The following is a 25485-nucleotide window of genomic DNA, read 5'->3' on the forward strand; positions in this document are numbered from 1 at the left end:
AAAGGAACTCAGGCTTTCAGCACGTTTACAGTTTTCTGGAAGTTTGTTGCAGATCAGTGGAGCATAGGAAATAAATGCTGCTTCTCCAGGACTGGTTCTGTGTTTCAGAGTAGACTGAAGCCAGAAGCTTTGCATCAATCTGCAGCCCATATGTGTATACAATAATGGTACTCTGCAGAATTTCTGTCTGACTCTTAACTTTTTAAAGAAGAAGCTTTAGCTGCAGTCCCATCCAAATCCTGCTGCTGCTCTGCACAGGTGGTACGATTCTGCAGCATCTTGAAGGCAGTCCTGAAGCTTTCTGGATTCTTGTGGAGCTGAACCTCTCTCCTTGAAGTGGGTGATGACCCAGAAAACTCTGCATCAAAATCTTCTCACATACTGGAAGCTGTTACAAAGTATTTTTCTTTTGAGCCTAACCGCTGTTGATGACAGTTTCATTAATCTATTCCAGCTTTTATAGATCCCCTCTGCTACCTAGATTGATATTGTGTGTTCCCTGAAAGGTCCAGATTGGAGTGACATTCTGCTTTTAAAATATACAGTTCATACCTGCACTTATGAGACAAACCCATCAATAAATTTAAAAAAGTTAAATATTAAACCGTTTTTTTCACAGCCAGCAGCGGATGACAGAATTGTTTTCCACTCACGAGGAATTTTAGTGTTTTTTCCCCCATTAATTTCAAATTCTCTCAACTGTAAACCAGTTTATGATGCATAAAGAACGGTCAACCGTTTGTTTTCCACCAACGCGCATGCGCAAAGCGCTCCCTCTCCGGCTTGCCGTAGTTATAAGTCATCTGAATGAGAATGTCTTCTGTCAAACTGGTAACCACACACATCCGTGGTTTTATATGTGTTTGTAGTCCCGGACGTTCTTAATCTTGTAGTCTTGTGCTGTAATGTGAGGCTTTAATGACCGTGTTGCTAGTTTATTCGGAGACTTTAGCATGCTGCTAGCTGCTTTAGCTAGCTCTTCGGTCTAAACATGACCGACATGAGTGTTGAGTACTGGACGTTCAATCTCCTCTCCTCTTCTCGTCGTGTTGTTTTGTGTTTGGATTATAAATTAAGAAAGCTTGACGGGCTGTTGGGACTCATCGCTGCGTGTTGCTGTCGTTCCTCCGTGTCCCGCCAGGTGTCGCTGTGGGCCGCTGCGCCTGGGCTGACGGCGCTGCTGAGCGGCTCGGTGCTGGGCGCCGGTGAGGCGAAGAAGAAGAAGAGCAGCCAGGCTGTGCTGAGCATCGATGAGGTGACGTTCATTTAGATTATTTTATTAATAAAGATCCCCCATAAAAGTAAAAGTGGTGAAAGTCTGAGTTCCTTTAAATCAAGATTAAAAACACATTTGTTTAGGATTACCTGAAACATTAGTGTAAGTTTGTAGTCCAACTGTTTTTAAAATTTACTATTAGTTTTCATTTTTCCATGTTTCATTTTGTTTCCTTTTTTCTACATTTTATTCCAAACTTGCTTTTATTCTGTTTTTATTCGCCTATATTTTAATCATGTAAAGAACTTTGCATTGTCTCTGTATTGAAATGTGCTATACTAATAATAGATTTGCATGATTGATAAAACAGAATACAGCATTTACAAACTCCAAGGACACAATTAAATAAATAACAATAAATAAATTAAATTAGCACAAACAAAAACAGTAAATAACAATTAAAAGATGAGATGTTACCCTTCCACCCCGTTTACATAGTACATCATAATATTCTTCCTCATAACCTAAATACTCTTAATCACAACAACATCGACGATCGATATTGTTAATTATCAACAGATTAAAAACATATTTTAAGTGCAGCCTTGACAGTTTTATGTTGTCTCTTAGCGACTTATTTCTAGATAAAGACACAAACACTGAATTCAAACTCAACCCTTAATTCAACCAAAATTTTACCAAAAGTTTTTTAAAAAGAAAAAAACAACGTGTGCTCTCTGAACTCTCTGAAGGGGGCGGGGCTTGGTTCCTGGATCTGCGTTATGATTGGTTGGGAGGATGTAATGATGTAATATTAACCTACATGGCTCGAATGCAAAAGGAAGGAAACTGTTATTCTATTGAACTTTTTATTTACCCTATTTCTATCATCAATATTTATTGTTATTGAATTATCGTCCAGCCCTACTTTACGTTAGACGGATACAAAATCTGCTGACAGCTGTTTAATCTGCTGAATAATACCAGAATTTAACTAAGATGTAGATCAACCATTAAAATTACTTTCTTCTTGTTTCTTTTAGCTTTCACCCATCAGGGTGGAAGTTTTTATGTTTTATGTTTTTAATGCATGGCCTGTAATTTGGAGCATGGCGAGCTTCAGGATTTTAACCACCTTCTGTATTTTAGACGTCCTGCAGATCCATCGTTTCTTCTCAGGCTCCCGTTGGCTGAGACGAAGGATCTGAGCCTGATCAGAACCTGTAAAGGCGGCTGAAGCTGTGACCAAACATCCAGAGGAAGCTCGGTTTAATCAGACGTCTCTGCTGCTCCTTCCAGTTGCCGTCTCTGTACACCACACCTGAACCCACACCTGTCCACCTGGAGGCGGAGGCCGGGCGGCTGGAGCAGAGCGTGGCGTCGCTGAGGAAGTGGGCGGAGCCATACACCGACCTGTGTCAGGTGAGCCGGCTGAACGCCGAGCTGGAGAGGAATTCTGGGAAAAATCACCGTGTTGGGCCTCACAAAAGTATTCACACTCCTGAGATTTGTCCACGTAGCCGGCGTCAGGTTAACTAAAACAAACTGATGTATTTCACCAGGATTTGATGTGATCAGCAGGAAATTATGCAGAATGGTGACGCGTTGTGAGACTCATACTAGAAATAAAAATCTAAGAAGCTTCTGTGATCAGATAAAACCCAGTAGAATGCAGCGTAGGAGCATTGAGGACCTGGAGGTCCTGCAGCTTTTAGATGTTTACCTGATCCTGCACACCTGAGCCAATTAATCAGGTCGTTAGCAGGCTGAGGAGCTCCATGTGACTCAGGTGTGTTGGACCAGGTAAACATCTCAAAGCTGCAGGACGCTGGACCTCATTGTGTGAATCGCTTATGATCCAAACCAAATGCTCTGAGTTTTGTTTTGGCTGTGTAAAAAATTTAAAGGGGTGTGAATACTTTTGTGACGTTCTAGAATCTCCTCCAGGGCTCTGTTGTGTTTTGGGTGTTGTTAGTTTGGTCGGGTTTGCAGCAGCAGGAAGCGCCGCTGGTCCTGCAGGATTTATCAGACCTTTTCCAGTTTTAACTTCTGATTTAGATTCTTTATTTATTTATTAAAACTTTATTCAACCAGAAAAGTCGCCACTGAGATTAATAATCTCTATTTCAATTGAAACAAATTGAAATAGAGATTATTATTATTAAAAATAACTAATAAAAAACATTACATGTAAAACATCTTGTATAAAAAAAACATCCACAAAGACAATTTAAATAAATAAATAAAATAAAGTAAAATGTAACATCAGACAGAATTAAATGCTAACAGTTTCAACAATTCGTCTCTAAAACCGTCAGTCTGGCTGTTAGATCTCAGGGAGCTTAGGCTGTGGAGCAGAGGGCGCCATGTTGGGGGGGGGGGGGCAACATTCAGGACAGAGTTGTTTAATAATTAACAGTTAATGCATCATTTAACAGCTTTTTTGTCCTGTTTTTGCAGCAGAACGTCCAGGCTGCAGTGGAGAAAGCTGAGGTGAGTTACTGTCAAATATTCAGCTGGTTCCAGACCAGCAGAGACTTGTCAGTAGAGGGCGCTAGAGCGCCACCCCCATCCATTCTGTTCCATCTTTTAGGCCTAATTTTAATATTTCAGTGGCGAGGCGCACAGGACAAATGAGTGTGTATGCAACTTTTTATCCTTTTGGCTTCCATGTGACTTTTTGCTGGTCTCTAATTGGTTCCTTAAAAGAGCAATAAGTCAGAAATCTACTTTAAAATCAACATAAATTATTCTCATTTATCACGAGGATGAAAGTAACATTCCCTACAAACAATCGGTCCTCTCCATCATCTTAGTCAAGTTTTCTCCTTTTAAACCCAGAGGTACGGTCCAGAACTACTTTGGTTCAGAGTGTAGCCCGTTTTTACTTCCTGGTTCCTGAGCCAATCAGAGGAGAGTTCCCAGGGTTCCCAGCACAGAGCGCAGCAGTTGGTATTTTATCTTGGCTAAAAAGCAGCTGCCTGCAGACATGGAAGCCGATAAGAGAAGAAGACCAGAACTAGAACAGAATACGTCATAGATTAATTTCCCTCTGGGATTATTAAAGTATGTCTGATTCTGATTCTCTGATTCTGATCCATGCTGTGTTAGTAAAATTAACAATACAGCAACACACCTTTCAAGGCGAGTTCACAATGTTGCCTCTTTAGCGTGCCGTCGCTCTCCTGACATCATCGCTAACCGTTAGCACAGCAGACAACAAGCCAGAGAAACAGCCGTACAATGGCGCCATCTAGTGACGCTTTCACTTCCCTGCCACTCCAGCCTCCTCTCTCCTGCAGGCTCGGTCTGTTCTGGATTTATCTGGGTGGTGATAATTGGTGGAGTCATAAAACTCATGCAGACCGCTGTTATCAGCTTGTCTTCCATGTTACATGAAAACAGTCTTTGCTGCAGTCCTTCCCCTCATATTAGCCACATCCTCTTCCTGATTGGTTGTTGCTGCGCGAAAAGACACCAGTTAATCTTTTTCACCTCCAGCGACTGTAACTTACCATCCATCGCAGGCGTCACTCTGGCTTCACTTTAATCACCAAAACGATGCGTTTTGTGTCTCTAAAACTGCGTCTGTGACCTCGCTGAGCGTTGCACCTGTTCACAGGGTATGATGTAAATCTGTCGCTAAGCTAAGTGTGAACACACCTTTAGAAACAGAGTATTAGCTTGTGGCTGGCAGGCTGTTGTGCCGATTTGAGCCACTAGGTGTCAGTATTACTCACTGCGCCTTTAAAGGTGCTCCTCAGGGAGCCGCTCTCGGCCCACCTGGCTAATCAGTGATTTTTGTGTCAGTTTTCATCCAATCAGATTCATTTATCAAACCTGTTGGTTAAAGTCCCACCGCTGGCAGTGAAGACGCACGGATGACCCAAACAGACAGGAGAGAACAGCACCAGAACAAAATCTGGTCATTTATTTACAAATGATAATTTCTTTTATATAAAATATTATATTATATATTTTTATATACAATATAATAATGTGACAAGGCAAGAGAAGAAGACGATGGAACTAGAACCTCGAACCATTCAAGCACCTCCATGATTAAGTGTCGTTAATAACCAGACTGCAGCAGCTTGTGTTTTAATCAGGATTTATGTATTTCTATCAACTCTTTTATTCTTTTTTATTTGCTGTCTGCTAATCAAATGTCCATTTGGGGGGTAATGAAGTTTATCTTGATGCTGGGCTTTAATTTTATATATAATATGCTTCCTATAGGAAGCATAAAAAGCTGTTTCCACGGAGTCGTCAGCATTTACAGCGTTTAACGAGCTGCCGGGGCGTTGCAGAAGGTTTATTTTGAACCACTCGCACATTTAGATTATAAAGCAGTGAAGCCAGGAAGGAGCAGGTTCCTGGGATAAGAAGCGGTGTTGTGTCTAAATGCTGAAGGAGAAATAATCTGCGTTATGTGAGCAGAACGTGCCGAGCTGCAGTCAAAGCAAAGATTTCCTTCACGCCGTTCTTCACCAGCTCCTTTAATCCCATTTAACGTCTCAGTTTAGTTCCATAATTAACAAAAAGCTAAATGTTTTCAACATTTAAATACGTTTAACAGTTTTACTGATTCTTCCAGACACAGGATGGAGAATAAAGACAGACTGTTGTTAAAGCTTCAGTTTATATCACCTTTATGACTTTATGGTTACAACTATCAACAGAGCAACAGTAATAAATAATATTAATAACCAATAATTGGGATTAATTTTTTTTCTGTTTTTGCTTTTTTGTCCCACTGGAATATTTCAGATCATCAAAATTATTTCATATCAGACAAAAATAAAAGTGAAAACTTTTTCTAATGATTATTTATTTATTGAGGGAAAACTGCAAACCAGCCTGGTTCTGAATCAACAAAGCATCCAGACTGGATTTGTGTCCGGGCTTTGACTAGGCCACTCCTAACTCTGAGGTGAAGTTGCTGGTTCGTTGTTCCGCTGCAGAACCCAAGTGCTCTTGAGCCTGAGGTCACAAGCTGTTGGTCCGGTTCTCCTTCTGGGTTTTCTAGTAAACTAGATGGTCACGCTACCAGCGCCACTGTGGGTCCAGTGTTCTGATTCTGAAATGCTGGGTTAGGACCAGATGGAATGGAACCAGCAACCTTCCATAAAGGTCCACATTTACCAAATGTCAGCCGGGTCTTTAGGTTCTTCTGGGTCAGCAGTGGTTCTGGTCATGAAGGCCATTTTTCCAGTTTCTCTAATTGCTGACCTTTACTGAGGCAGTTCTGGGTTCTGCTGGGACTTCCTGGATGAGGTGTTGATGAGGTTCTGGAGTAATTCTGGTGGGTCGGGCTCTCCGGTCCATGTTCTCTCCACCTGTGGCTCCTGGTTCTCCCTGAGGTTCTCTGGTCAGGTTCCTTCCTGCTGTCCTGCTGGTTCTGTTTAGATGATTTGTTGGTTCTGGAGGTCAGACGGGTCACACAGAAACATTAAATCAAAGTTAATTCATGGTTTAATGAAGCGGGGACACTAATCTTTTCCACATATGACCAGAATGCTTAAATAATTAAAAATATAACAAACATCATCCAGGTTCTCTTTATCTCATTTTATAATCTGTTTCAGGATCAGAAATATTTTTAAGGTGATTAAAAAAGCAAAAAATGGGAGAATATTCATAATTTATCAGTTTTAAACATTTAAATAGTAACTTTCCTTCTTTTTCTCCCTCTGATGGTGTTTGGACCTCAGCGGGTCTACAGGACGGCGGAGCCGACCATCAACGCGTCGGCATCGACCATCAGAGGTGAGTTTATCAGACGCTAACGTCCAGCTGTGGGTTATTTTCCAGCTGAAATGATCTGAAACATGCAGCGATTAGTGGAGAAACAGTTTAACATGAATGTTTCCATCTTTTTTATTTACAATAAACAGACATAGAACAGCTTTATCCTTTGATCTGTGCGTTGAAGCAGCTCTCAGCTTAAATACGGATGTTCTGCTCCATTATGACCAAAACAATCTGTGGGTCTACCAGAACCAACGGCTTCTTCTGTCGTATAATAATAAAAAATGCAACTGGAATAAAACAAATAACACTTTATAAATAGATCAGAAATCAGAAATCAAACAAAAAACAGGAGCCAACGTCGTCTTCTGTTGTTTTCTACCTTAGAAGGAATAAAATCCTGAAAAGTCCGTCTGTGTTCATTGACAGAATAGTTTTTGGGGTTCTGGTTGATTTTAAAAAGGAAAAAAAAAACATAAAAAAAGGTCATAATTACTTTCAGTAAAAATAAAAATAAAGTTAAATTATAAAAAATGCAACTGAAATAAAACTTTATTTAGAAATAAATCAGAAATCAAACAAACAGCTGAAGCCAACATCTTCTTCTGTTGTTTTCTCTATCAGAAGGAATAATAATAATAAAAAATACAACTGGAATAGAACAAATAAAACTTTATAGATAAATAAATAAGTCTAAAATTAAACAAAAACCCGGATCCAAGGTCTTCTTCTGTCGTTGTTTTCTCTCTTAGAAGGAATAAAATCCTGTAAAGTCCGTCTGTGTTCGTTTACAGAATAGTTTTTAGGGTTCAGGTTATTTTTAAAAAGAAAAAAAGACACAAAAAGGTCATAATTTGTTTCAGTAAAAGTAAAAATAAAGTTCAATAGCAATAAAAATGCAACTGGAATGAAACTTTATATATAAATAAATCTGAAATCAAACCAAAAAAATTACATTAGCTGAAAAAATATTAGAAATGTACAAATAAAAGCAAACTAACAAGAAATAAATGTAATAAAATCTAAAATAAAACAATAAATACAAGACAAAATGATATCAGCATAAGAACTAAAACAGAATTCAGATGTAAAATAATAATAAAATTGATCCACAAAAGGAAAAAGTTTAGTTAATTTCAGTGAAAGTTGAAGCTTTTTATCTCATATTCTGTTATTTTTTTGCATGTAATGAACCTTTAAGTTCCAGTCAGAACCGGTTCTGGGTGTTTATGGACTCAAACGTGTCTCTGTTCTGTTTCCTGGTTCCGTCAGAGACGTACCGGTTCCTCAGCGACCCGCCTCCGGACCTCTACCCCCGGGTCGGGGTGGTCGGGTTCTCCGGCTTCCTGGGCCTCTACCTAGCCAAAGGTGCGTCTGTGTTCTGGTTTATGGTCATCAGTCCAGCTACGGACCGGACCGGGCCGGGCCGGTCTGCCAGCCCGTCAGAAACGTGAGGACATGTTCTGTTTTGTCCCGTCAGGGTCCAGGATGAAGCGGCTGGCATTCCCCGCGGGCCTCATGGCCCTCAGCGCCTCCATGTTCTACCCCCAGCAGGCCGCCGCCGTGCTCAAGGTGTGTAGACGGTTCTGGCTCTGGTTCTGGTTCTGGGGCGGTTCTGGCTCTGGTTCTGGGGCGGTTTTGGTTCTGGTTCTGGTTCTGGTTCTGGTTCAGAAGGCGGAACATCAGGGAGCCGGTTCCCCCAGAGGAAGGAGGTCCACTTTAAAACCAGTTTATTTATCCTCTCCTAACAGGGCAGAACCTTCCAGAACCTCTGTGAGCTCAGGTCCACGTCTTTTCCTGGTGGTTTCACGCTGCCATTGACATTTTAAAATTTTCAGATTTACTTTAAGGTGCTGCTGTGATTTGGTATAAAACTGACCGCTGATGCGGTTTAGACGGGTTCTACTGTTGTTCTTGGCCCAGTTTGTTAGCGTTTCCACTGGTTTTCACAATTTTGAATTTGTATTATTCAAATTTGACCTATTCTTCTTGCTAAGCTAACCAACTATCACTAGTGTATTATTACAGTTAGCATTAGCAAGCTAAGCTGCTAATGCTAAAACCCGGTGAAGGTGCTGAGCCAGCCAGGGCCCTCAATCCAAAATAACCGAACTTCAGTTCTTGTAGCTGAAAACATTTCAATCATCCGAAGACAAAGCAAGCGAGGGAAAAGTTCCCACGGGACCGTTCTAAAGACTCTAAACTGACACGTAGCTTAGCCCCGCTAACGACACGGCATCGCTAGTACCGTAGCCCGGATCACAGAGAGATGTAAATTCTCCAAATAATTTCATAAAATACCAGCAACTTGTTTTGTCAGGCCATGATGTATGATATGCGGCTCTACTACCCGGTTTGGACGGGTTCTACTGTTGTTCTTGATCCAGTTTGTTAGCGTTTCCACTGGTTTTCAGGCTGGTTCTGGTCTGAGTGAGAACGCTTCGTCTGATTTTTGTTTTTAGCTACAGAACATAAATTCTCCCCGATGGGTTTACAGGTACAGGTTAAAAAATTTTTAATATTTAAGTCTTTTTTCCCTCGTTACAGAAAGTGAATCATTAGACGCAGAGTGGAATATTTCAACCTTTATTTCTTATAATTTTGATGATTGTGGCTACAGAGAATTAAAAAAGTCAGTTTTTCAGAAAATGTAATTGATATATACCACCAATTAACTATTTGAATGTATAGATGTTCTGTTCTGGGTGACTGTTGGCTGGACAGAGGTCCAGAAGACGGACATTAACCCTTCAGAGAAGCTGCAGGTTCTCCAGAGTTCTGAGTCGCTTTGTGTTCCTGGAAAGTTGAGTGGAAGGAAGACGTGTGGCAGGAAAAGATGAACCAGCAGCTTTCAGAGGATCTGGAGGAGCTTCAGCAGGAGCGGACTGAGGCTGGATCAGAACATCAAGAACCGCCACACACAGACAGACCCGACACACGGGCCACAAGTCCTACTGGGTTTCATCAGAACCAGAACCGGACCGTTGTTCAGCGGTCCAAAGTCCTCTGTTCAAGGTCCCAGAGTCTGGAGGAAGACTGGACAGAACCAGAACCCAGGCTGCTTGAGGTCCAGAGATGGTTCTGGTCACCATGTCATCTGCTGGTTCTGGTCCACTGGGTTTCCTGCAGTCTACAGTCAACACGGCCGTCTACCAGAACATTTTGGAGCTCTTCATGTTTGTAGAGACGCTGGTTTCAGTTTCCTGCAGGACCCGGTACCGACCCAGACAGCCAAAGGTACCAAAAGCTGGTTCTGTGATCAAGGTGGTTCTGTGCTTGATCAGCCAGAAAACGGGCCTGACCAGAACCCCGTAGAGAACCTAAGGAGTTCTGTCCAGAAGAAGACGAGAGACACCAGAACCAACAATGCAGAGGACCTGAAGCAGCTATCAGAGCAACCTGGACTTCCAGAACCTCAGCAGAACCACAGGCGGACCTCCTCCATGCAGCGCTGCACTGCTGCAGGAATTCATGCAGAAGGAGCCCAGACCCGGAACCGGGAGCAGAGAACCAATCAGAACCGATTAGAACCGGACATTTCTGGTTAAATTCCCTGCAGCCAGAATCATCTAAGTTATAAATAATAAGTTCTAAATAATACGTTTCAAATAATAAGTTCTAAATAATAAGTTCTAAATAAAGGTTTAACTATCTCACTCTGCATATTTCCTGAAATGTGGATAAATAAAATGTTTTTGTAATAAATCAGATTTCTGGGACGTTCCTGTGAATTCTCCTTCCAGCTGGTTGATGGTTTAATCGCCTCCATGGAGGATTTTTCCAGCTGTGGCCAGCAGGCAGATGGATATTAGCAGGAATATGTTCTCTTTGATGTTTAACTCAGGAAGCAGCTTCCTCTGTTATTGAACCTGTCTGCATTATAACCTGCTGCTGCCTGGAACCTCTGGAGAAACCTCTGGCTGTTCTCCCGTGAAGCGGGTTATCAGAGCCGAGGTTTGGATCCGGCACCGTTTCCTCTCAGGAAAGGGTCGAGCTTCCGTGGAGGAAACTGGAGCTGTGAAATGTTTCTGACTCAGGGTGGGTTTTGTTTTATTTCGGGGCGTTTTCTTTGAACAGACGCACCCTGACGCCATCAGACCGGTTCTTTTTAGACACAGAGAGGTGAAAACAGGCCAGAGATCAGACGGCCTGATGGAAACGGAGCAGGAAGAGCCGTTCATAGGAGAAACATCATAATAATCCCTCTGAAATGATACGCTGATGATGTTTGACTCTATTAGTAATAAAACACTATCAGTTTTTATATTTGTAGCTTGTGTTAATCATATGAATATGAAGACGTTGTTTTATGCTAATCTATTATGTTTTCAGACATATTCACTAATACAACAGATTTACAGAATTAGCTGATTTTTATTTATATGCCCTAAATATATAAATAAGTGAAACACTTTTATTCACGCCGAGGAATGTGTCTGAATGTGTTAATTTTACTGTTTTGGAGGATTGTCTGAAATAAATTATTAGTTTTTATATTTTTTAACTTGTATTAAGCATATAAATCTGAAGATGTTTAATGCTAACCTATTCTAATCTATTATATATTTCAGATATGTTCACTAATACAACAGATTTATAGAATAAGATGATTTTTATTTATATTTCCTAAATATTTAAATAAGTGAAACGCTTTTATTTACACTGAGGAATGTTTTGGGGGATTTTCTGAAATAAATAATTAGTGTTTATATTTGTAATTTGTATTAATCTTAAAAATGATCTGAAGATGTTTTATGCTAATCTATTATATGTTTTCACACATCCACTAATATAACGGGTTTACGGGTGATTTTTATTGATACGTCCTTCACATATAATCTGAAAATGTTTTTCCTTATTCTATTATATTATTTATTATTATATATCTATTATATACTAATATAATTGGTTTACAGAATTAGCTGATTTTTATTTATACGTCCTTCACAAATAAATAAGTGAAACGCTTTAATTCACGCCAAGGAATGTGTCTGAATGTGTTAATCTTACTGTTCTGGGGCATTGTCTGAAATAAATGATTAGTTTTTATATTTTTTAACTTGTATTAAGCATATAAATCTGAAGACGTTTAATTCTAATCTATTATATGTTTTCAGATATATTCACTAATACAGCAGATTTATAGAATAAGATGATTTTTATTTATATGCCCTAAATATATAAATAAGTGAAACTCTTTTTTCTTTTTTTTTTCACCCTGAGGAATGTTTTGTGGGATTTTCTGATATAAATTAATAGTTTTTATATTTGTAACTTGTGGTAATCATATAAATAATCTGAAAACGTTTTATCCTAACCTATGCTAATCTGTTATAATCTAATATATGTTTTCAGACATATTCACTAATATAATGGGTTTACAGCTGATTTTTATTTAACCAAGCTCCACATAAGTGAAACGGTTTTATTCACGCCGAGGGATATTTTGGGGGATTGTCTTAAATAAACGATTTAATCAATGTTATTGTTTTTTTTATTTTGCCCAGGTGAGTCGAGACCAGGTGTTGCTTTGGACTCAGCAGGGTCGCGTTGCTATGGAGACTCTATGGAAACGACCTCCAGCCGGTGAGAAAAAGGTCAGCATGGATAAACTAACATGGTTCTGACTTTTATTGACTCTGCATAATTAATTAATCTGGTGATTTTATTCTGTCTCTACGTGTGAAAGTTGCTGCTTTGTTTTTCTTTAGTGGTTTTTTTTTTAGCTTCACAGTAACAGTGGCGATAAAATGTTGCGTTTCAGGCGGTGAAACCTGAGAAGACGGCGCAGGAAGCAGAGAGCGGCGCCACAAACAGCTGAGCCTGACCTTCCTTTAGATACACAGAACCTCGCCGGGCTCCGGATCAGAACATGTGAGCTTTATACCAACAGTCGTTCTGAGCAGCGCCGCCTTTTCCCAGAAGCAGTTTGGCTCGTTGTGTTTTAAATTTGCTTCTTGGAATCGGCTCTCCAAGGTCGTCCTCCTCTTTTCTCACATCTGTGAGCTCAGCTCTCTGACGACACAGATCACCGTGTCCCAGAACCGGATCCGGTACCTCCCAGAACCCCAAACTGACACTAAACTGCTAAAATCAGCCGTCTGGGATCAGTTTAAACTCACTTTGGGTTGTTTTACTAAAGCAAAAGAGAATTGACTTTATTCTTCCTTCTCTCACTGTTGAATAAACTATGATAAAATGTCTGAGTTTGAAAACTGTACTCATAAATTCCCAAAACTATGAACTTTATGCCTTTTTTTTTTATTTTGAGGAAATGCATCATCAGACCTAAAGATGCATTAGAATTTGCTCATTAGGACCCAGATTCACATCAGATGATTTATTTTATTTATGATGTGTCTGGATTTTGTTGTTGTGGTCAGACTTCCTGCTCAGACGTTTTCTTTCAGACCATCTCATGATGCGTCAGGTCCTCTGAATCAGTCCTAAATATGATTAAATGGCCGTTTATCCATCACTACATGTGCTTGTTTTTTACTAAATGTCATTAAATATGTGGTTTATGGTCATAAAACAGCTGTTTGGTGGTTTGGAAAGATTTTCCTGTTTATTTTTGTGTAATTGTGTTTTTCATGACAGTTCTGCTGGAACATAATACATATTTAGCCTAATTTAATTGGTGAGACGTCTGATTTTGGATGTTCCTAACTTAAATTTTTATACATATTATTTTGCCGTGAGATTTCAATCACTGACATAACATCAGAAATGTGGTTTTATTGGGATTTAACCTAAAATCTGTAATCTGGACACGCAGACCTGAGCGGATCCACAGGGAGCTGGCAGGTCTGAATCGACCACCAGAGGGCGTGAGAGGTGACTCTGGCAGTTACCTGAGCGTCCTACAGTATGATATAACAGGCTAGAGGACACGGATGGAGACAGATGACTGTGGCAACCGCTCAAAGAGAAGAAGAAGAAGAATCTCTTATGTTGAGCTTCATTTCTCATCGGACCAGAAACATTTTTCTACGTTTAGCAACGTTTCTGCTGCTGAACATCCAGGTTTTAATCGGCTTTTTATTTCCCCGTTTCAGTTTCGTGTTTCAGATTTCCAGCTGAGGCTCTAGGGTCCGGTTCCTGAATCACTGAGACAAGAGTTTGTTTTCACTGTTAAAATCCAAACATTTTGAGCAAATTTCCATCAAACGAGTTTCTAAACTAAAAAAAAAAAAAAAAAAACTAGCAGCTGTTCCTTAAGGAACCCAAACTGCTTGTTTTTAAAATGAAACAAAGTTTTACCGCAGCAGCATGTTTGTTAGGGAGTGCTGTGACTCCTGCGTAAATGACGCAGCGTTCTGTAGCGCCGTGGGAACCAAAAACCAACAGAATCAGGAACGGTTTCCTCCCACAAGCATCACTCCCATGAACAACTGACTCTGACTCACAACGGTCAAAAAAACTTCTGTAATTCTGCCTCTATTCTGCTGTCTGGCTACTATTTACCAGTTATTACCCATAATCCTCTATCATAGTGCTGTAACTGTTCATAGTGGTCATAACGTTGCATATAATACTCATTTATTCCAGCTTTCTCTGCACTCATCACTGTGAACACGTATATGTTTGTATGTGTATGTGCACCTCTACGTCCCACTACCAACATGTGTATAATAATAATAATGGAAATAATAATCACTCCTGCATCATTGCCTTCATCTGTCCGCTGGTCTGTAGTCTGTTTAAATTCCTGGTATGGTTGGTAAATAAAGCTGATTCCAGCAGCCAGGCGTTGCACCAACATAGACAGACTGTCATTATGAGTCCAGTTATGTTTGTGCTGTAAACTGTTCATAGGAAGCAGGACAACTCTGCAGAGAACCATGAGGACTAAAGCATGAAGGACGGAGGATTGTTGTTTACTTCCTGATGTGTTCAGTGTAACTCAAGCAGGACGCATGAACCCCAAGGTGCTCCTGATACGACGAGATCTGTTAAACCAACGGAATAGAGAACCGGGAAATATCCAGCACTGCAAAAACGGATCTAAAAACAAGTAAAATGTTCTTAAAGTTAGTCTATTTGTCCTCGATCTGAGCCAGTAAATTAGACTATTTGCCAATGGAATGAGTATTTGTACCCCTAAAATAAGATAATCAGACATCCTGCACTTGAAATAAGATGATGGAGATGAATTGTTCCTATTTTAAGTGAAAAAATCTTATTCCGTTGGCAAATAGTCTTATTTACCTGCTCAAGTCAAGGACAAATACAGTAATTTCAAGAAAATTTTACTTATTTTTAGATCTGTTTTTGCAGTGAGAGAGGGGAAAATGAATTTACACATTGGTTTATCTACACAACAGTTGACAGGTGATTTCTCCAGGTAATAATGATCCGGCTGTTCTACCTGCTGACGCCTTCAACATTTGCCCAGTGGCAGGTAGAAAGTTTTAACAAAACATGTAGTTTCAAAATCAACATTCACTGTTTGACATCATGGTGAAATCTAAAGAAATCGGCCCGGATTACTCAACTTCATCTTTGGAAACGACTCCTTAACACCTGAAGGAGCCATATTCATCTAGCAGAACAGTCTTTAAGTTTGTATAAACATGGGATTGTGGAACGATGAAGGAGACGGCTCCTGGTGGCAGACGTTTGAATCAAACCAGAGCAGAGAATGGAGAAGATTCTGGTTAAAGGGGACATGTCACACAAAATCCAATTATTTAGCCCTTAAACACATTTTGTGGTGTACTTGGCGTCTCTAGGACTGCAGAAGACTTAAATCAAGTCTGTCCAGGAGCTCCGTAGACCTCTCTCTATTCTGTTTGGGTCATGTTTATAAAGCCTTTCGTTTTTCTCTGTTTTCTGTTACCTTTTTTCAACAATTACATCACAGCATATATTGCAGAGCTGCTAAATAAGGTCATGGACATCCGGCTTTTTTTATTTCTCGGTGGGAATTTGCAGTCCAAGCTGAAGAATGCCAAAGTGACATTTAGATAAATCATTGTTTCATTAGACCGTCCCCCAGGGTACAACAAAAATGTCCAAACATGTTAAGTGCCTCCTTTCCATTTAAAGAGACAGCACCAAAAGGAGTTGGTCTCAGAGGAACCTCAGCACAGTAAAAAGGGAGAACATGGGGGGTAAATTAACAAGGAATTAGGACACCGCAGTTCCCCTTTATATAGATCACAACTAAATTACTTTAATGTAAAAAGGAAGAACTGAAGAGCATGATAAGTCCCTTTTAAAGCAAGCGTCATTATCCACAATGAAAGACCTCCAGCACCAACGTGGGCTGAAAGGCCACTCAGGGAGGAAGAAGCCATTACTCCTAGAATAGACTACATTTTGCAAATGCACTCTGGGACCGAGACTTTAAGATTTTTGTGCACATGTCCTGTGGTTTGATGAAACTGGATTAGTTAGGGGTGTTTTTGCTGACTGGCACACTTAAAGGTGCCATGACATCACTCTATAAACCATTTCATGTAGTTGATATTGCTGCATATGTAAATTCTCCAAAGAATTTCATAAAATAATGCCAACTTGTTGCTCTGTCAGGCCAAACATGCCTCCTCGGTAAAAGGGTTAGGTGTGGAAATGTTACGCAGCTCTACCTAGTTTACTTCACTCTGATTGGCTAGAACCGTATTTGGAGAACCGGTCAAACTGGTTTTTAGCAAAGCAACAAAGCTGACCGCCCTGAGCAGGTCCTTTGGTATTCAGCTTTGACATTCAAACGGCCTCATCGGTGCACAGCAGATCACATTATACCCCCAATACCTCAGGACAAAGGAAGTTTATTGCCATGACCCCTTTAACAAAATAGATGCCACCCTGAGAAGAGAACATTATGTCGAAATACTGAAGCAGCGTCTCAAGACATCAACCAGGAAGCTGCGATTGGGACATGAATAAGTCTTCTAAACGAACAATATCTCCAAGCAAATCACTAAATCAGTTAATTAAAGCCAATAAAGTCAGTGTTTTGGAGTGAATTTGTTAAAGCTCTGATCTCAGCCCTGTAGGAAATCAGCAGGCAGAGCCGTAAAGATGCAGGAATGTGGCCTACAATCCTGACCCAGTTCTGTCAGGAGGAACGGGCCGACATTCCTGCACACTGTTGTGAGACGCTTGTTGAGAAAAAACAACAACATTGCATCCAAGTCATGAAGGTTAAAAGGCAACTCTACCAAATATTAAGGAAATAAAGCAAAACGTCATGATTCACAGAAAGCAAAAAAAATGTCTTTAAAAATATTCTCTCCAGTTTGGCATTCAGCAAAGAGACATAATTTAATAATCCTAACAGACCTGAAACAGGAAAACTAAGCAAAAGATTTGGGTTTTTTATAATATATCTAAACAGTTTAAACTAGTTGATGATAAACAAGATCTGATCCCCTTGAAGAATAGTGAACAAAGATCTACTTTGACCTTCAGTAAATTGCTGTAAATCATAATCGGTGAAGAATGTCCTTCTGGTCATGTGAAACAACTTTGATAAAAACTGCGACTAGTTGTTTCTGGAAGCTTGGGGTTGGCTGTAGGTTAATGTTTTTCACTGTAACGGTTGGTTTATTGTCACTGTAAAGGACATCTAGAGCTCAGCACCCTTCTGGAAGGAGCTCAGATTATGATAAGAACTATAGCGAGTACATCTCAGGTTTTATTGCATGAACTTTGCCTCCATTCTAAGTCAAAACGAGGTTCACAAATATCTGATAAACTACCAAACAACTGCTGAGACTCTGGAATAAGGACAAGATATAGAATTATTTGTTTCAGAAGATTAATTTAAACTAAAACACAAGGAAATGTAACTATCAGCAAAGTCACTGTTAAAACCTAAACTGGAGATAAATTCCATGTTTCAATCTGGATTGTTTGAAAATAAAAAAGTTTGGCTGTGAAGGTTTCCTTTGTCCTTTGTCATGTGTGCATAAATGAAATGTATAAACTGTAGCCCTACTAGAGATATAAATTAATCTGTGCTGGGCATAAAGGGTTACACACTTTACAAAAAGGACAGTTCAGACAAAGCATGGAGAAAAAGAAAATGCATTTTGTGGAGTTTTTTGTGAATTCTGAAATAGGCCTACATTTACAAAGATTGCCTAAACAATTAAGTCATCTTGTGAGTCTTCTTGACTATTAATGGTAAATGGCTTGTACTTGTATTGCGTTTTAACTAGTCCAACGATCCCAAAGTGCTTTACACTAAAATGTTGTTCAGGACGACTATATATATAAAAACATTATTTTGTCCTTCCCCTAATCCTCTTAAAATCATCAACTTCTATTGAGACAATCATTAAGTAAAGGAGTCTAAATGTGTATTAATTATTCAAATGTTACCTATTTTAGTTGCTAAGCTAACCAACTATCAGCTAAATATCTTGGAACAGTTAGCGTTAGCAAGCTAAGATGCTAATGCTAATGCTAAAACCCGATGAAGATCCTGAGCCAACCAGGGCCCGGCAAATCCAAAATAGCTGGACTTCAGTTGATGTAGTTGAAAACATTTCAATCTTAATCCAAAGACAAAGTAAGCGAGGGAGAAGTTCCTACAGGAGATCTAAATTGTGTAGATCTAAATTCACACGTAGATTAGCGCCTCTAACAACAGGGCATCGCTAGTACCGTAGCCCGGATCAGAGAGATGTTTGGTCCCTTGCAGGAAGGTGTGTAAATTGCTGTCAAACTGACTGGGCATCAGGCCTAATGCTGAACTGGATGTTGCTTCCTTTGCAGCTCTCTCTCTAAAAACATCTATTTTATGTGTCCAGAATATGAACTATCTGATCCCCAAGAGTCTCCTTTATCCTTGAGGTGAGGTGTAGGCGAGAGTATTCCTGCTCTCCTTTGTTGAGCCATGCTCAGCACACAAAGAGAGGTGAAGGACGTTATTTATGCAAAGAGAAAAAACATCTCTAACCAGACAAAGAGGCCTGATTTCAGCTTTCAACAGCCAGTTTCAAACCAGTTCACACCTTCCTGCATGTGACCAAACCTCTCAGCGAGCCAGCTAACTGCGCTAACGATGCCCTATTGTCAGGACCAAATCAGGCCGTTCACTTTATGATCCATTTAAAAAGGATTGCTTTTTCCCATTAACACATCTAGAAGACGTTTTAATTACACACTAGTAGAAACATTGCAAACTGCGTCATTTTCCCTTCCCTGTATGTTCTTTGAAAATCCATAACATCCGTAAAAGCGCTCCCTGATTAGAAAGGCGCCACCGCCGAGTCATGTGGCGTATGAGCCAAGGCTTCCCCATACAGGCAGGTTTTGTTTTCCTCCATCTACACGATAACGTATACCAAGGAAACACGCTCCGTGGTGGTGTAGGCGAACAATTAAAAACGCAGAACTCTCCAAAAACAACGTAAACGGGTTGTTAGATCTGCAGAGCGGCACATCCCAAACAGCTTTGAATTGAGAAAGCCCTTTGGATAGAGAGAGAGAAAAACATTTTCCACTACGAGAACTGAGGTCCACGTTTAGTTTTAATGATTACGTTTTTCTTTTTGGATAAAAAAAACAAAACTGTGGTTTAGATACACGTCACTAAATTAAAATGGGTTTGTGCCGATTAGTAATAAATATTCAGAATAGTATCAGCTAAGTTAAACAGTGATTGGCTTAGCTAATGTTGGCTTCTTTATAAAATTGTCAGATTTTATGTATAATTAAAAAAATATTTTATTCTAATGTAATAAATAATTCAGAAAATGTAATTTTTAGTCACCTACTGAATAATTTTGAAATGTTGACACATTTGTCTGTTGCCAACTGTTCAGACTACTGTACAAGTGTTAGCATTAGCAGGTTTAGCTACATTCCCTTTGCATATTTTAATTTTCCGCTGTTTCTACATGTAAAAAAATGTTCTTCAATAAACTTTTAATAGATCTGCACCAAACAGGTTTCAAAGACCTGGCCAAGTTTACCAAAAAGCTAACATTTATTAGTGAATCGTCTTCAGCTAAATCCTAAATGAGCCGTTCTGTGTTTATCAGTTGGTTGATTTTAAAATAGTAGCAACAGGTGAAAGGAATGAGGCCATATTGTGTTTAACACTTTTTTATTGAACTAAAAAAAAGCTGCTTAACAAAAGATTAGGATGAAGCTACGTTACAGACATATTTGTAAACTAAATAATGTAAAATACACACAGAACCACATGAATACATTTCCCCATTTTGTGAGTTCTCATCTAAACGGAGAGAAAAGCCGAGACGGTCAGACGGTTCTGGTCTCAGCTTCCTCCTGTCCCTCTTCAGCTCTGCTGGGCGTCCGTCATTCCTCGGCCGGAGTGGCCATCTTGACCAGGCTGTCCTTGTCGAACCTGAAGAGCCTCCAGCCCTCCTCCTGGGAGAGGTCCTCGGCGCCGCGCCGCTTGTAGAACTGGACCGAAGGCTCGTTGTTCTCCGCCACCACGAACATCATGCCGGTGCAGCGCGTCTTCATCGCCAGCTGGAGGAGGAACGGAGGAGACGGGGTTAAAAACGAGGCAAACACCTTCACATGTGAGCATGAATTACTTTACTTAATCTAATCCCAGATTTCAGACCCAACAGTAAGATACTGGGATGATTTATGAACTAAGAAATGTAAGAAATAGAGAGAAAATAGCAACTAAATGTTGTTTTGTCTTGTTTTATTGTTCCTAAAAAGAAACTAAATTGATAAATGAAGTCATCTAAAGGAGGAGAAAAACAACAGAGAGGTTTAACGCTCTTATACTTACATCACTGAGGTGTCGCAGGATTCCAGAACCGATGCCCAGCCCTGAACAGCAGAGAAAAGAAACGTTAAAACCCGACTTATAGTTTCAGAGGAGCAGGAGCTCGCTAATCCAGGCTTACTTCCTCACCTCTGCACTTATCCATCACATAGAACTCCTCCAGGTAGAGCTGTTTGCCAACCCAGGGGTCATAAGTAAAGTAGTACATGGCAAATCCCACCACGTTCGAGTCTGCAGAGAGAAAATGGCTGTTTAGGTTTGATAAGAGCTGAGTTCAGATTAAACGTTAAAGTTTTTCTACATCTTAAAAAGCTAAACGAACAAATAAAAGACTGATAACTGCAGCTGCATGTTTCTTATGTAACCCCATGGCCTGATGGGAGGTCTGTGCTTACAGTAAAAGGGAAATGTTCCCCCGTTCTGAAGGTGGTTGACCTCTGACCCACTTTTTAACGGCGTTATCATGTGGAAACTGGGCTGCAGGTCTCCAAACATCGCGGCTCTTATCTCAGGCTGTGACTACTGAGGGATTCTCACACAAACAACCTAAAGATTGTGTAAGACGCAGCACCTGCATCGCCGTGTGAGGGCTATAATTACTGGACGTAAACAGGAAGCGCGGCCCGTCACGCCTGCAGGCCGAGCGCAGGTGGCGTCGGCAGATGGCGGAGAACACATAAAAGCCTTAAAGGATGAAGACGCACCTTCACTGCTGGCCTCTCCGGGGACTTCAGCGATGACGCAGTGGTAAAACGGCGTTTCGCCAAAACCGTCCTCAAGGAGATCTGGAGGGGGGAGAGCGAGTTTTAGCCAAACAGTCAAGATAATCAGGATTTATGCAAACAGACAGACGGTGACGCACCCTTCTCCGTCAGCGCCACCTGGCTCTCCATCTCCTCGTACTTTGCAAGCTCCTGAGATGACAAAGAAGTCGGTTATAAACACTAAAAAAGGTCGTTTAAGTTATTCAACACAGAATGATTTCTGGTAGGGTCCTATAATCACATTTAAACCTTGTTTCCCCCATAAGATATTAGCTGTTATTACACTTTTGTAACAAGTATGAAGATAAATAACTTGTTATGGCGGGGCCATCACTGTTAAAAAAATAGTAGTTCTGTTTTCAAACTACAGCCACTGAGCTACAGGAGGCATAAAGAAGCCAGATCCATTATTTTAACTATGTTTTATTCACCATCATTTCAGATTTCATCTAAAATCCTCATTTAGAATATTGTTATTTTTATGTTATTCAAAGCTAACTTACCCTGTTCACTCTCACATTTTGTTGTGCTTTTAATATACATTTTTAAACTTCAAGAAGATTGAGTTTTTTTTCAATCCATATTTATCGAAATTACTTGTTCTTTATCGCTTATTTAACGACAAAGAACACCGTGTTCTTTTTTAGACAGGGTCTCCGCTTTAGCAGCATTCGTGTCTATTCAGCGTTCTCTTTCACTTCCGGCCTTATTCGCCACACAGTCGCACTTCCTCATTCCTTATTGTTCTTATTTTCTCACGTTCATTTGTTTAACAAATATATATAGATTTATATCCTTTGAACCTTCCCCCGTTTATCGTCGAAACACTTCCTGTTCGGTTATTTTTGTATATATAAAAAAAGATTTAATCGATTGAAACGTTTTTTTTGTTTTTTAATAATTTGTCGCCGTATCGGTGTTACTGGGTCAGATTGTTATTTATGTCAGGTCAGCGGTGACGTAGCAAGCAGTCAGGGTCATCCTAAGAACATAAGCTCGGCGACAGACGGACCATATTTGGAGAACCGGAAGTCGGAACGGTTATGAGTCGCGGAGCAGACAGCAGCTCTGACCTCATTCCACCACTTCCTCCGGCCCGCCGACGTCTTTTTAATTTTTCAACCTTCTCACATCGTCTAAACATCGAAATTAAATCAATTAAAAGATGTTAACAGCCGGCGTCATCTCCTACCTTCACCAGTCGTAATATATCTGACACGTCCTTGGGCTCAGCTTTTCGTAATATATACGACATTTTCTTCTTTTACTCTTCTTTCCTTTCGTTAAAAGACCTCTGTATGTGAAGTGGAAGATCAGGTGTTTCTTCATTCGCTTCGCAGTGGCTTTTCCCCCACAGTCAGCCTCTGGTCAGGTCGCGTTGGTCGACAGAAGCTCATCCAGCTCACGGTGGCCCCTCTCTGGGTCGCTGCTGTTCAACTGCTCGTTCTTTGTTGACGCGCAGCTCTTTATACCCGGCTCGCGCTCGACTCCTACTGGCTAGCTCACAGGGCTCTCAGATTTCTGGCCAATCAGCGACCCCCGTTCTGGGTCCACCACTTTTTTCACCATGTCAGTATAAACAGCTAGACGTTGTTTTTTTGTTTTGATGCTTAAAGCCGAAACTTTAAGCGTTTTATACTTTAAATCTACACCTTACCTCTATTATTTATCTATTATTATTAAACGAATAATAATAATATTATTATAGATAGTAATAAAAAGGCCCTCTGGTGAGGCAGTAGTTGTTACTGGCCACACCACATAAGTGGAATTTTCCATCATTTCCATAAGGGTACCTATAGGGGTTGGGCTGTAACTATACAGCCCGGTCACACAGTGACATACTTTAATAATTCATTAATATAATAGATGGTTAAAGGTTAATGTGTAATCTGAAGATGTTTCTGTGTAACTCTCCCTCTCATTCTACTTTTCCCTGGTTGTCACTCTGGACCGGTTTTGCACCAATTGTTGATACTGTTCAAGTTCACAAAAACAACTGGTGGAAAGTTATTCAAATAATGATGCTGGGACTCGAAATGCCCCCCTCTTCTCCTTCAACCCATCTCAGTGTTCACTCTACCTGTATATCCCTCTCCACAGGCTTGATCAGTGAGCGCCACTCAGCTCAGCGTCCCACCCACCAGGGGTCCTAAGCAGTCTAAGTAAAGTATTTCATAAAACAAATAGAGCTCACAAGCAAAATACTCAGTTTTCCAATTCAATTCAATTCTAGGCTATTTATATAGCGCCAATTCATGAAACGTGTCATCTCAAGGCTCTTTCCAAAGTCAGCTTCCATCAGATCCTCCAGGTTGGTGAGAAAGTTTCCTCTCTAAGGAAACCCAGCAGGTTGCATCAAGTCTCTCCAAGCAGCATTCACTCCTCCTGAAAGAGCGTAGAGCCACAGTGGACAGTCGTCTGCATTGTTGATGGCTTTGCAGCAATCCCTCATACTGAGCATGCATGAAGCGACAGTGGAGAGGAAAACTCCCCTTTAACAGGGAGGAGAACCTCCAGCAGAACCAGAACCAGGCTCAGTGTGAACGCTCATCTGCCTCCACCCACTGGGGCTTAGAGAAGACAGAGCAGAGACACAGAAAGCACAGAAGCTCACATTGACCCAGGAGTACTTTCTATGTTAGAGAAGACAGAGCAGAGACACAGAAAGCTCAGAAGCTCACATTGATCCAGGAGTACTTTCTATGTTAGAGAAGACAGAGCAGAGACACAGAAAGCACAGAAGCTCACATTGACCCAGGAGTACTTTCTATGTTAGATGGTAATAGTGGATGATCTGCCTCCCCTGGAATCTATCCATGTTCCATGAAACTCCCACATAGATGAGAGCTGCAGGGATTGTGGTAAAAAAAAAAAGCTAGATCCCTGATACAAGGGGCCAAAATAAGCTTCCACCATAGTATGTCTGAGGCTCCATCTAAATACCCTTAATAAAGTAAGGACTCTTCTGCCAAAATGCAAGTGCATCACCAGTCGCCATGATAAGTGCTGTCCGAATAGTGTTGTCAGTAAGGAAGGAGGTAGGAAAAGTAGCCTGAATGCTCCCTGCCCCAGCTAGTTTTGCCTAGGAACCCCACAACGTCCCTTACCGGTGCTAAGAACCCTTTAGGTATCTCATAGTTCTTTGTGTGACATGACCTGTCAGCACAGCCCCCTCACGGAAATTAACGAAAATGTCCAGAGAGAAGAGAGCTCGCACTTTGTCGTTAAAATTTGGACAGCTGTAGACGTGGATTTGACTTGCATCATCCATGAGCGTTTCTCTGGACCCAGGACAGTAACGAGTGGGTCACTGATTTGCATCTGACTTAGAATGGACCTCCATGTCCTTAGAAACAGCAGCGCTCCACCTGCAGGTTGCTCAGAGCCACCAGAACTGACAAAGACTCCTGGATAGGTGTGGAAACGTTTTCAGAAAGAACTGAGAGAAAGTCTGTTTGCCTCCCTTTCAATATTCTCTGCAGATATCAGGGTGTAGACCCAGAGTTTATTAAAAGTAATACATCGCATTCTGCTGAAGGTTTACTAAAGATTTGGATGTTTCGGTGTTTCCAGTTTGGACTGGTTAGCTTCTCTTCTCGGATGAGTAGAAGACACTGGACAGGTGGATGAATAAAGCTGACTTTCTTTATGACTGCTCACCACCACTCTGAAGATAAACTCTATCCTCCTCCAAACAGCAACTTGTTTTGCAGAGAAGAACCACAAATAAAATTAAAAAGTCAGATACAACCCAAAATAAAAAAAAATAACCACAACATTAATGATATAACCAGTTTGCCAGTAGTCTTTATTTGGTGCTATCAGTAAGAGTATAAATCTCCCCCTTAAGATGCTAATCTGCCGAAGATGACTGCTGGATGGAAGGAAAATACCGCAGTGAAAGTGAGAAAATACAGACTGTAACCAATGGTCAACAAGGTAAAGGTATTTGTTTGATTTTTGTAATCAACAAATGCACTTAATGTAATTAGAATCTCCACAAGTCACTTATTTGCTGATTT

The 25485-nt window shown here is 40.5% G+C and overlaps 2 protein-coding genes across 4 annotated transcripts; one reads left to right on the forward strand and one right to left on the reverse strand.

Moving 5' to 3' along the window:
- The first annotated feature begins 747 nt into the window (after nt 1–747).
- apoob (apolipoprotein O, b) lies at nt 748–14170 on the forward strand. Of its 3 annotated transcripts, none has more exons than XM_012851237.3 (9): nt 748–831; nt 1142–1255; nt 2516–2638; nt 3677–3709; nt 6931–6985; nt 8240–8335; nt 8448–8539; nt 12475–12564; nt 12732–14170. In XM_012851237.3, exons 1-9 carry the CDS (start codon nt 808–810, stop codon nt 12786–12788), a joined length of 684 nt encoding a protein of 227 aa, XP_012706691.2. In that variant the 5' UTR covers nt 748–807; the 3' UTR covers nt 12789–14170. The 3 variants fall into 3 exon arrangements, with proteins under 3 accessions (XP_012706691.2, XP_021165533.2, XP_021165532.2); XM_021309858.2 differs by having other exon boundaries at nt 12475–12553; XM_021309857.2 differs by having other exon boundaries at nt 3680–3709.
- Nucleotides 14171–20016: 5846 nt separating this feature from the next.
- On the reverse strand, nt 20017–22912 carry LOC105916663 (diamine acetyltransferase 1). Its single transcript, XM_012851238.3, has 6 exons — nt 22653–22912; nt 21559–21610; nt 21401–21481; nt 20826–20927; nt 20700–20740; nt 20017–20425 (listed from the first exon to the last, which is right to left on the reverse strand). The coding sequence occupies exons 1-6, from the start codon at nt 22713–22715 to the stop codon at nt 20249–20251; spliced, it is 516 nt and encodes a 171-aa protein (XP_012706692.1). The 5' UTR covers nt 22716–22912; the 3' UTR covers nt 20017–20248.
- Nucleotides 22913–25485: the final 2573 nt, after the last annotated feature.

The sequence above is a fragment of the Fundulus heteroclitus genome, chromosome 21 (assembly GCF_011125445.2).
Source record: "Fundulus heteroclitus isolate FHET01 chromosome 21, MU-UCD_Fhet_4.1, whole genome shotgun sequence".
Classification (NCBI taxonomy): domain Eukaryota; kingdom Metazoa; phylum Chordata; class Actinopteri; order Cyprinodontiformes; family Fundulidae; genus Fundulus; species Fundulus heteroclitus.